Source organism: Brachypodium distachyon, chromosome 4 (genome assembly GCF_000005505.3).
Source record: "Brachypodium distachyon strain Bd21 chromosome 4, Brachypodium_distachyon_v3.0, whole genome shotgun sequence".
Lineage (NCBI taxonomy): Eukaryota > Viridiplantae > Streptophyta > Magnoliopsida > Poales > Poaceae > Brachypodium > Brachypodium distachyon.
In genome coordinates, this window is record NC_016134.3 from 45,596,086 (window position 1) to 45,609,196 (window position 13,111).

A 13,111-nucleotide genomic window follows, 5' to 3' on the forward strand; every position below is an offset into this window, starting at 1 on the left:
AAAGTTTCACGTCCTACGTCAGCAGCATCCATAGCCCACAGGTCAGACGGGTCAGAGGTTGAAAGCTCTCACAAAGACCCTACCGGCGGCGAGGAGCTCGCAGCAGCGGCGGCGGAGATGGGGGCGCAGAGGCGGTGGAGGTTCGCGATGGTTTGCTCGTCGAACATGAACCGGAGCATGGAGGCGCACGCCGTGCTGGGCCGCGCGGCGCTCGACGTCGAGTCCTACGGCACCGGCTCCCAGGTCAAGCTCCCAGGCCCGTCGATGCACGAGCCCAACGTCTACGACTTCGGCACCCCCTACGGCGGCATCTACGAAGACCTCCGCCGCAAGGACCCCGACCTGTCCGTACTTACTGCTCTAATCTCTTCCCCCCTTTTGCTTCCTGGGTTCTTGGTGTTCTCGTGCTTGGAGGCTTTACTTGGGTTGATTTCAGAAAAGAAAAAGGGAAGGAAGGTCTTACGGACTTTCCTGGTCGAGGATTGTGGAGAGGGGGGCGAAGAACTTTAGGTTGGGTTTTGGAGGAATCATTGGTGATTTGAGGGGAAATTACTGCAGCACTGAGTTTTCCCCTTTGTTTTCAGTGTTCTTAACACTAAGATAATTGGACACCGGACATTTTCTCGGGGATTGCTTTACTGCTTCATCAATGCATTCTCGTGCTCGTTATGGATTTGTGGTGATCCATCTAGGTACAAGAGGAACGGCCTGCTGCCAATGCTGAAGAGGAACATCTCGGTGAAGCTGGCGCCTCAGAGGTGGCAGGACAATGCTGGCGATGGGGTGTTTGATATGATACTCACCTTCGAGGAGAGGGTCTTCGACTTGGTTGTCGAAGGTAATCAACTGACAGGAACCAGGACATGATATTGCTCTAGAAAATAACTAGCCGTTATAAACCTGTAGGATTAGACATGCTTGTGTTGGCATTCACTGAGATTGGGGTTTGTTTTTGTGCAGATATGAATAACCGTGAGCCAAAACTGTTGAAGAGCGTGCTGATAATCAATATGGATGTGAAAGATAACCATGAAGAAGCTAGTGTTGGGGCAAAGCTTGCTTTAGATTTGTGCCAGAAGGTATTCAAACATCATAACATATGTAGCGTATACAGTTATTCCTTCGGTTAACTTGTTAACTAATAATTATAAAAAAAATGTGTTTGCTGTCTTCGGAAGTTGAGAGTGATGCCTGATGACCTGATTTATGACGCTCCCAACCGCTTGGGCCGCCACACGCTAAATGTGTCCCATGTACTCCCTCCGTTTCATAATTCTTGTCTCAAATTTGCCCAAAAATGGATGCATCTATTCCTAAAAAGCGTCTAGATACATGTAATATTTCGACAAGAATTATGGAACGGAGGGAGTATATGCTAAATCTGAAATATTAGAAAAGAAGGTTTGTCCAAGTAAATAAAATAGCTAACATGAGGAATGGAGGATGTAGGTTGAAACATCTAAATCTCAATGCAAATGTATGACTTTCTACAAGCTAGCGCAATGAATAAAAACGGAAACAAATCTTTTACCACAAAACCTATGTTAGAATAAGAGAATATTCATGACTGCAAACTTGACAATACACTCAGTCAGCCAACCTAAGCATTCTGACGACGTGTAACTGACAGTTATCAATCTTCTTTCTGGGAATACTCTGTACCTGCCAACTTGGCACTTCAAAGCACACTGACAAGATAGGTCAACTATATATACAAGGATCCCTCTTAAATACCCAACCATTCGTGCCATGGTGATTTTTTGTAGGGGAGGGTTGTGTGGATTTTTTTAGGCACTTACTCCCATCTCATTTTAAATCTAGTCAGCAGTCCTATCTTATAAGCAAGTCTGCCATCCTATTGCAAGCATGTACGATTTTCAAAATTTATCTAAATAAGTAAGGGACTGAGGAAAATACATACATCAATGAAGGTTGAAACTGTTGATGGGTTTAGGGTGAAGGAGTAAGTGAAATAATGAGTTTGAGTATCTTCAATCAGGGTTTGCAGCTGAGGTCCTGAGCCTTCATTTTCTTGCGGCTGAGGCAACTGCCAACCTTGGCATGCAGACATGCCCTACTCTGTCTACTCCAGTAAATTCCTACTAGACCGGCATCAGCATACCTCCATTATCCACATCCGCTGTGCCTATGAAACCGGTGAAAATAAATTTACATGGAATGATCTCAAATACCAGAAACCAAATTCCTCCATCCAATCATACATGTATACCATGGGTGTTATTTTTGTGGTATCTGCGGATTGATATACCGAATCCATGTTCGTAGAATATTACTCCCTCCGATCCATAATAAGTGTATCTGCTGAGAAAGCAAAAGAAAAAAAAGAGAGACAGGTGGTTTATCTATCACCAAATAGAGATGAATATTATATGATAGCAGCAGGTAATTCTTTATCCTTGAATCAAGGTATTCAGGAAGAGCAGGTTGTTCCAGCTACATATCGTCAAGAATTTCTGACTATTGTATGGGAACAGATTCATGTTAGAAGTATTTTTCCTTTCCAATATTTTTCTAGTACAAAGTTGTACTAACTTTGTACTAAATTCCATACACTTATTAATACTAACTTTGTACTAAATCCCAGACACTTATTAATTATTATGGATCGGAAGGAGTATGTGCCTATTTTTTCTTTTCCAGTTTAAATATTGACACTAATATTTTGATATTCTGTCTGAATGTTGATATCTTTGTCATTTTGTACACCTATTAAAAAAAGGTATAACTCGTTGTCCCTTGAAGAATAACATAGAAATCTCCAGAAATGTCCTCTTCCCTGTGAAAACCCGTGGATGGACTTTCGCTATCCCTTGAAAAGTATCATAGAAATCCTAAGAAGTATCCTCTTCGCCGTGTAAACCTGTGGATGGACTTTCTTCAGCACTCAACTTATTGGAGTTTCATCTCCATTATTTGTGGTGATAAATGTCCTCTCTGCATGGGTGCTCTCTTATCCTATGCTAATGATTTATACCACTTTACATTTGTACATTACAAATTGACAGCAATTTCATGCATGTCTATTTGCATACTATGTATGTGTAGTAAATGGCTTTTGCCTCCTTCCGCTGTTGCAATGCATTATTGGAATGTAGAATGTGCTGTATTTATTATTTTTCCATCATGCTTTTGTTCACAAGTTTCAGGTAGCATATTTCTGACCTTAGCACATGGTAGGCTTGTCCTTTTGTGGCGTATGGGTCTGTTTTAAAGTTTCAAATGCGGCAGTGAAATTATTCATGTTTTTATCAAACAACGAGAAGTTTATTTATTTGCCTTTATTTTCAGCTTGAAGGAGTGGATGAAGATTGGGAGGAAATCATTGATGACCTGATTGTTGCATTTGAGAAGCAGCACAAGCGGAAACTCACATACTATGTCTCATTTTACTAACTTCCTACCTCCCTGTGAGCATTATACAGAGGGAGGATCATTCTTAATTTAACTTAATGTCTGGATGGTTTGTGGCAGCTGGATTATATTGTGCTGGTCACTTAATTGGCCTGACAGGATAGACACTGATCTTGAAGCTATCATATGACTCGTGCTGCATCCAGGTTTTGATTTGCTGTAGTTGCTCCTTACAATTGTAAGTGATGAGCCTGATAAATGCACAGCCGCACAGCGGATACATTGTTTAGAGTTAGTAGCTATGTGATGAACAATACTTTCTACTGATGCTGACGTAACATCACCACACACTGCATGTAGTTCTTCAGGTGTCTTGGTCGAGCAACTTTCTCGGATTTTGACCTGAAGTCGACTCTCTTTCAGTGTCATCTCGGTTTTGTTTCTCTTCTGTTCTTCATGTTGACCGGTCAGATCTGTTGCCTCCATGGCGTTTAATCATCTGCCGGTGCCAGAACCCTGTTTTGTGACGCTGAGAGCAATTTTCAGTCAAAGAAATCTTTCTAGAAGTAGAATTTTTGTTTCGTTTTCATGGGCAGGCCGTAGCCTGTCAAGGTTCAGGTAGTGTTGCCGTACTTTGCCGTACCCGTTATACTCATGTGTCGTCCTGGTTGTTTCGACGGCTTGATGCCTTGATGTGTTTGACCTGAATTTTGGTTGGCTATCAATTCTTATCTGTAGTGTACCAGAATATGGGATTTATATATTTATTGCCTGTTCGTGCTGGAAATGGGTGGATTTTATGTGAAACTCCTGCGTTCTAATGTGACCTGAATTTCATTGCCAGAAGGGGTTTTAAAGGTGCCAATCACCTTTTGTTTATGAAAGGGCCAATCACTTGTTCACTTGTGACTTTGAGAGTTTTACTTATCAGAGTCGGTTAGGAGAAATGGTTTCATGAAGAGAGCTGACTTAACAGTTGTTATGGATGTGAACTAGAAAGGCTGGCTGCATTTATTAGGAATGCTAATTTGGTAGTTTTGACCATGGAACACAAAGCTGTCCTTTTAATGACATTAAAATTCCCACATTTTTGCCCAAACTAACACATGACAATCCCAACACGACACTGACGTCTAAATTGCAACTACTAGAAAGAGATTATGGAGTACTACCATCTTTGCTCCTAGAAAAGAGAAATGGAGAGAAGTAAACGAAGTGTGTTCTTTATCCACGTCCATGAACGACGCTGTGTGTCTAAGTGCATCTCCCCCTTGCACACCCATTAATTAACTTAATAGAGCCGCTAATCTAACTAGTAATACTGTCAAACCTTCCTTTGACTAGGTGACGGCGCGGTAAGGTACGATAGTACTATTTCATTTTAAATTCCCTTCGTTCGGGCATATAAGATCTGGATCATCGATTTGATTAACTAAACATAATTTATACTATGTCATACAAATATATCATTAAATTTATATTCAAAATAAGTTTTTAATAATGTGCTATTTGTGATATACAACTCATATTTCGTTGATCCAATCAGTGGTCTAAGGATACCGGCGGATCTTATTTACCCAAATGGAGGTATGTTTTGTTACGACAAGTGTTGCCGATATTTAAGTTACTCCCTCCGGCAGGAACTATTTGTCACTGATTAGTATTCCCTCTGTACCATATTAAGTTACTCAAATTTGGCCAAATATTGATGTATCTATACCCAAAAAACGTCTAAGTACATGTAATATTTCGTCACTTAATATGAGACAGAGGGATTACAACTTTGTACTAAATCTGGTACAAATAATATGGGTCGGAGGGAGTTCTAATTAATATGCCATCTGTCATAACTACTTCCTCCGTTTCATAATTCTTGTCTCAAATTTGCTCTAAAATGGATGTATCTATTTCTAAAAAGTGTCTAGATACATGTAATATTTCGACAAGAATTATGGAACGGAGTGACCAGTTAATATTTTTTGGAACGGATTGAGTACTGCCTTAAGCTATCAATTGCTTAATACGTGAAACCCGAACATGGATAGAGGAGAATCACAACTCCAAACGTCAATGAACACACTTCCGTAATTCCATTCGACCGCGAATTGACTTTTCACACAGGCTGCTCCAATGTTTGTACTTTTTGTTCAGAATCCAGCTGATCAACCTAATTAATTAGGAGGCAAATTTAAAACCCAAAGTAAGTGTGTCGGCAACAATCTAAGATGTCTTGATCTTCATCCGTTTTTCTTTATCAATACTTTGTAAAAGGATGTCCAATCGAGTCGAGACATCCATGCTCATGCTTTCTTGATGATTTCTTTTAACCAAACCGTTGTCGCAAACTTGTCTGCCGAATTCGATTCAGATTATTTTAGTACGTGTTGCAAGCCATGATGAATTCGAACTCCCCTTATTAAAAGATAACTGGTATTGCGACGCTCACACTATTTTTTTAGCATATTGCACGTGCGGGCAATTGAAATGAATCATCGGCAGTGACGTGTTGAGCAAGTGAAGATATTCCAATCTTTTCCGGTATACCAGTAGACGCAGAGTAAGTCATCACGGGACACGTGTAAGCGAGATTGGCCAACAAAAAGGAGAAAGGGTCATTGTCCTGCAATTGATGTGATGAAAAGTGAGAGTAAATTTCGGTCAAGACTCAAAAGTGCTCATAATGTGAAGAATGCATTTTTCTTTTCTTTTCTTCCTATAGCTGGTCTCTCCTTATGACGCGTGGCCATTAAGGACCGGGCAATACTACTCCGTATCATTATTCTGAGAAAAGTGACCGTTCTGGGTTATGGTTATATTGGGACTACCGGAGCACTAATATTTGGAAATTGGAATGCAAAGAACAAAACAGCATTGTCCTGTCCGTCCAGAAACTGACCGATGATTATTCGCATGTGAATTATCAGATAGAAAATTGAACCATTGTAAAAAAAAACAATGATGTCAGATCCATATCACGTAATCCACATGTTGTTAAACAACTATTGTAAGGAAAATTTTGAGAATGCGTTTTATATTTCAACAAAGTAGTAGTTTCAAGTCAGGAAATTAATACGATTCTCAGATAAAGACAAGGAGAATGGTGGTAATGCAAAACCACACAGTATGGAGTAAAAACACGCACAATCAACAGTATCATGCGGAAAATTGTGAACTAAATTCTCTTTTGTACTCTCTCAATTTGAAATTATACGTTCTAGTTTGTGTTAAGTCAAGAAAATTAAAATAATACAACATCCGTTTTCTAAATTCTTGTCGTGGTTTTAGTTCATCAACAAAAACCACGACAAGAATTTAGAAACGAAGGAAGTATCAAATTTATAAAACATCTACAACTATGTATTGTATTAATTTATTAAATCTGTCGTAGTATACTTATTTAATATCATATGGAGCACATGTTAGTACATTTTATTATAACTTGATTAAATTTAAGTTTGACTTAGGACAAACCTAGAGCATCTTATAATTTAAAACAGAGAAAGCAGCATTCTATACCCGTATGTAGTATTCTAATTTCTCAAACTTTAAAAGAAGATAACTCCATCCGTCTGAGTATGTAAGGCCCGTACGGAATTTTATGCCAAACTTTGACCAAAAGTTACGTTAGCTAAATGAGTTTATTGTGACACAAAAGCTAAATGAGTTTATTGTGATACAAAAGAGATATTGTTGGATTCGTATTGAAAAATTCTTTCTAATGGTATAATTTAATTTTTATATGCATATCGTCGTATAATTGTTGTTCAAAACTTGACACAAAACACAATAGAAGGTTTATAAACCGGACGGAGGGAGTAAAGTATAGAGTAATCAAATTTTATACTGGTACTCCGTAGATTATTTCCACCTGTCATCTATCATATGTACGAACTAAATTAAATTAACACGCGTCATGTGGTACTCATTCCGCTTGCGAATTGTAACACGTGTCATGTCATGCACCAATCATCATCAAGAAACATTCTCTCTAACTAAGTTCGCATGCCCGGTTGCCGTGACCGTAAAGCGTGTGCTTACAATTAGTATATTCTGATGCCAACGTGTTGCATAATTAGCTCTACTTAATTTCCTTATACGACACTGGGAGACTTAATCCAGAAAAATGCACTAATTAACCAGCTTGCCAGAAAGTATAGTTAATCCATCGCGATCCTCCAAGTGCTCTGCCACCGACTTAACACTTACGGACACGTATCTCTGTATAAGTTCGTGCGTGCGTGCGTGGTCAAAGGTCAAACGAGATGTGAAACACAAACCTACCTTGGTCAAAGCCAATTGCTTTCGGAAGTCTCTCTTGTTTTTACAAGAAAATGAACTAGAAGCGGGCAGCTAGCTTATGTTATAATTAATCCCCCGTTTTATTAAACTTCTTTTATATGTTTGTTTTTGGTGTTTTAGCTGCAATTTTGAAGAAGAAAAAAGACATGTCAAAATTTGGGCTTGGTCAATATAAAACATGCTAATAAATTTAATTTTGCACTTTAATTTTTGATTGAAAGCACCGTTTATAATTTTTTGCTAATCCTTCTGATTCTAAATTGTTGTCGTTGTTTTAGTACAACGACAAGAATTTAGAACCGCAGAGAATATATTTTAGAAGTTAATATGCTGGCAGCCTGAAAAGAAGAGAAAAGCTGGGTGCAATGCAGCTTAGCAAACAACCGAACTAAGCCTAAGGTGCTAAACAGCTGAAACAGCTGAAACAGTTGAACCTATCACTTTCTTGGTAGTGTGCCGTGGCGTGATACCGGCTAAATGTAACCGAACTTTTGTATTTGCTGCTCCGCCGCTCTCCCTTCTATAAATGACGAGAAAAAAAATCCTATGATAAACACCAAAAGAAAACAACATGCGGATGGAGGTGCATGAAGCAAATTTGGCAACAAAGTAGGAATAACAAATCATCTATGTGTGTACACGCTTAATGTAAAAAAAAAACACAGAGAGAGAAGGGAATCGTAGCACAACTAGTGCACAGGTATGGACACAATTTGCAAAATAACAGACAGTGGTCAGATACATTCGTACCTGGTTAGATAATGAAACGAAGCAAATATTGTTCACATGCAATGTATGCAGAAAGGAGATCAGAAGTACATGCATGTTTGGATATCTATCGATCGATCACTGTTGTATTGGCGGCGCGCGCGCGGTAATTATCCTTGGTCCCGATCGACAGATTAATTATCTTAACTGAAAAAGTACATCTTGGTTACTTAGTTAAGCAGCCCCGGCCTTGATTAGTGCTGAAGGCAGCTAGCTAGGTCGGCCGCTGCTGAATGTCCGTGTGTGTATATATAGTCGTTGGACCAGTCGTCCAGGGGAGGAAAGAAGCATTTGTGAAAACTAAGGTCGCTCGACCGAGCCTGTCACGGAGCTAGCTAGAGCTAGAGCTAGCCATACACTGGTCAAGCAAGCAAGAGTGTTTCATGTGCTCCGGCGCCGCCGAGGTGGCTGACCCGGGAGGCGACCAGCACCGGCGGCGGAGGCTCGCCGGCGCCGGCGTCGGGGAAGACAACCGTGGTCAGCCCACGCCGCCCGGCGCCGCACTGACAACATCGATCTCGTCGACGGCGATGATGTGGCGGCGCAGGCAGGCGCACGAGATGTCGGCCATGGTGTCGGCGCTGGCCAACGTCGTGGCCGGCGGCGAGGGCCCCGCCGCCGCTTCCTCGTCGACGTCGGTGAAACGGCCGGCCGCCGAGCAGCTCGTGGACGACGCGGATGAGGCGTGGTGGTCGCCGGTTCCGGCGGCGTACGGAGGCCAGCTGCCAGGCGGCGCCCCGGGGACGGCCACGCCGCCGACATTCCTCGCCGGTACGTAATCGTGCATGCATGCACACGCTTGCATACGCTTATTTTTTTCTTCGTGCAACACGCACAAAACGACGTGTACGGAGTATTATTCTTCCAACTGTTGTCTTAAACAAAGGCCAGCGAGCACTGCCAATTACTCCCTCGCTCTGATCTTAAATATGTCCAAATATAGATGTATCTATTTTAAAAAAATATTTAGATACGTGTAATATTTCGACAACAAAGCATCGGAGGAAGTACTAACGACTCGTTCGACTCGCGCACGTTTCTTGATCTTCTTTTTTTTCCAAGCACAACAACCCCAAGTTCATTTAGTAATCAAGCACACGTGTATATGATTAGTAATCAAGTACACGTGCATCGTTGAGTAGCTCAGTAGGTGTGCGTATGGATGACCCGATCGAGGATTCGAGATGGTCCATGTTTCTGAAGGCATCCACGCCGACAGAAGCGTGTTTCACACCAATGGGTGTCAGACAGTCAGACAGAACAAGAAAGGAGCCAGAAGCGTGATCGCATTCTTCCTCTGTATTTGTTCCATGTGACAGATAGTAGATGCTTAACATGAGAGGTTCCAGATATTTAAAGAGCCGCCAAAAACATGAAGGCATATCTGCATTCTCGTTTTCCCACTGTTTGCATTCACATCACGCTTCAAATTAAAAACATTCATTCAACATGTGGACGCTTTGACCAACAAGTAGCTTCTTTTTTGGCTGATGAAGCAAAACAGAGCAAGTAGGAGTGATCAAGGATAACAGAGGAACGTGTAAAGAAAGAGAAGAAAAAACAGAGGAATAGCCACGCAGGCAGAATACGATTCATTATTCTTGCCTTGTCATGCAAACAAAAAGGAAAAAATGTTCTAATCGAAAAGTTGGAGATCAGAAGGAATCCAAAACATTCTTCCGCTAATCTCCTCTGTTTCTCTGACCCCGCTTGCAGATTACGCAGCAGCAGCAACGACGCCGACGGCGCAGCAGCAGTACCAGCCTTCGTCCTCGGCGGCTGCGGCGGCAGCGATAGCAGGGGACGAGGAGCTGCCTTCGCCGTCGTCCGGCGGGCCTCGGAAGCGGTACAGGGGCGTGCGGCAGCGGCCGTGGGGGAAGTGGGCGGCGGAGATCCGGGACCCGCACAAGGCGGCGCGCGTGTGGCTCGGCACCTTCGACGACGCCGAGGCCGCCGCCCGCGCCTACGACGCCGCCGCGCTAGGGTTCCGCGGATCCCGCGCCAAGCTCAACTTCCCCGAGTCCGCATCCCTCCTCCTCCCGCCGCAGCAGCCGAATCAGCCGCCTCCTCCGGTCGCGATGCCGCCGCCGCAGAGGCCGGAGGCGCTGCTGGAGTCGCACGCGATGTGGGGGGATCAGAGCTACTCCCAGTACGCCAGGTTCCTGCAGGGCGGCGCCGGAGGAGATCAATCGGCCTCGGGGACGGCGGCAGCGCCTCCTCTGCTCTACAGCTTCGGGGCAGGCGCGAGCTACGCCTTGCAACCGGAGATGAGCAGGCCGGGATACCCGGCGGCGGCCTCGCCGTCTTCGGCGGAAGCCTGGGCGGCGACCTACGGCTTGCACGATGACCCCCGTCGGCGGCGGGATGATGATGAGCCGCCCTCGGGTTGACGCGGTCAGAATGATACTGTTGCTGACAGGTGGGGCCGGCTTCCTGAGGTCCGGTCAACGCGAACCCTGACTGACGCTGACAAGGAGGGAGAGAGAGAAATGCGGCCGAGCGGTTTTCCACGTGGCGTGGTCAGCGTGTTCGGACGACGGGCGAGGGGGAGGATTTCACGGAAGTTAAGGGAATTGTTTGGTTTCTTTGGATTCGAATTCTTCTGGTATTGTTTTTAGCAACTTATATCGGTGAATTTCGTTTGCGGAATTTCAAAGGATTGTGTTGTGAGACTTGTGACTGTTAAGATTTGCCGGAGAATCGACGCATTGCTTTGTTGCTGCCCAGTCCGTACGTAGCCTCTATCTAGGCAGAGCTTATTGCCCTGTCATGTCTGTCCGTTGAGCTCGCTTCATCTTCTTCGCCGCTCGTGTTTGCTCGCTCGACAATTGTCTTGTTGTGCAGGGATGTATACATAAGATGTAGAGAAATATTGAAATAACTAAAATAGAACTGCGTGGATAATTCGATTCTTTTGTCAGACACTCTGCTCACTTCATGCCTTCCATATTATGGAAAAATAGTTTTCTTTTCATAATTTGGGAAAAACTACGTAAATGAATGGTCAATCTTTTTCATATCCCGTATTTGTTGAAATCGGACACCGATGGTCCCTCGCCGATGACGGGCTATGTGTACTTACATGTGCGCCGATCTATCGAAATCATTGTCAAAACACACTAAAACGATAGATTTGTATTTTTTTTTAAAAAGAAGACATTTCTCAAGAATGATAGTTCTCTTAGAAAATTAACGTCGTGTGGTTTGTGAAATTTACTTTACATCTCTGCGTTGCTAAGAACTAAAAAACACCACACCTCAACACACTACGAGACCAACGAGCAATAGTATTTGCCACTTCATTACTTTTACGGTTAACCTTGGACACTTTGATGCCTGGGTCGTACACGAGCAGCTTCTTGATGTGTGCAATGAGCCCAGCAATAGGAGACCGGCAAGGCCCAGGGCTATTGATAGCCTGAACCACGGCAGCAGAATCACATTCAACAAGCATGGGCAAAGACGACACTTGATGGAGCGATTGGATGGCAAAGAGGCAAGCAGCAGTTTCAGCCATCTCTGCATCCAAGCAATTGTTGATCACATTCCAGGCAGAGGCAATAACCATGCCCTTGTGATCATGTAGGACAGCGTCCCAAGCCGCTGAACCATCTTGAGGAAGGAAGCTGGCATCAACATTTAGCTTGACGTGCATAGCATCAGGGGTTCCCAGCGAGGAGGGGTGATGGCAGGCTGGACAGGAGGAGGAGGACTAGGTCCAGCAAGAATTCCTTTCCCTTTAGAGCAAGCAGTGGTCTGGTTGGTCTTCAGGTTTGACAGCGAGTCAAAATAGTTGCAGAGGAACCGGGCAGACGCCTGGATAGAAGCTTTCCCATCTCCAAAAATAATGTTATTACGAAGATGCCACGCTCTCCACCAAAGAAACAGGAGGCGAACACGATCAACAGGGGATATATTGTCCAGGAGAACGAGGACCCAGTCCTCACCGGAAAACCTCAGTTTCTCTTCGGGGGAAGATCCTAGGCTTCACGGAGACAATCCCGAAGGGCTTTAACTTTTGGGCAGGACATAGTAGCATGATAGCCATCTTCAGGTTCCATACCACAAATGGAGCAGGTAGGGAGGATTGTCATGGCACGTCTGGAGCGATTAGCTTGCACAGCAAGCGAGTTAGAGGCCAATCTCCAAGCAAAAACTTTAATTTTTTGGGGGACACCGGCCTGCCAAATGAGGTTCCAGATTCTGCAACTACCATCAGGATTATTGCTTCCCCCCATCGCTGACAGGTCATGTTTGATGTTGAGAAGACACCGGTTTTTTCAAATTGCCAGGCAATCACATCTTCAGAATCGGTGGGAGGGAGTTTAATTTTCAGAATTTCCTCAGCATCAAACGGATGGAAAATGTTGCTGATAATGTCTGTTTTCCATTAGTTAGTACTGTGGTCAATCAAATTTGACATCTGGTTCTAGTAGGAGATGCAGAAACTTTAAGATTTTTCCGGGGGATCCAATTGTCGCGCCAAATCTGAATTTTAGATCCGGAGACAACGCGCCAAATAATTTCTTTCTTGAGCAGGTCCAGGCCGTGAGCAATGCCTTGCCAGCAAGGAGACGGGTTTTTGATAAAGGCAGTGTCAGTAACTGTTCCGGGGGAAAATATTTGGCCTTCAACACTCTTGCACAAAGAGAATCCGGGTACTGTAAGAGCC

The 13,111-nt window shown here is 43.5% G+C and overlaps 2 protein-coding genes across 2 annotated transcripts; both read left to right on the forward strand.

Annotated features, from left to right (window-relative positions):
- Positions 1–21: 21 nt before the first annotated feature.
- LOC100829441 (RNA polymerase II subunit A C-terminal domain phosphatase SSU72) lies at positions 22–3,720 on the forward strand. Its single transcript, XM_003578807.4, has 4 exons — positions 22–344; positions 693–838; positions 961–1,079; positions 3,310–3,720. Exons 1-4 carry the CDS (start codon positions 118–120, stop codon positions 3,412–3,414), a joined length of 597 nt encoding a protein of 198 aa, XP_003578855.1. The 5' UTR covers positions 22–117; the 3' UTR covers positions 3,415–3,720.
- Positions 3,721–8,676: 4,956 nt separating this feature from the next.
- LOC104584778 (ethylene-responsive transcription factor ABR1) lies at positions 8,677–11,168 on the forward strand. The gene is made up of 2 exons (XM_010240375.3): positions 8,677–9,210; positions 10,156–11,168. Exons 1-2 carry the CDS (start codon positions 8,823–8,825, stop codon positions 10,827–10,829), a joined length of 1,062 nt encoding a protein of 353 aa, XP_010238677.2. The 5' UTR covers positions 8,677–8,822; the 3' UTR covers positions 10,830–11,168.
- Positions 11,169–13,111: the final 1,943 nt, after the last annotated feature.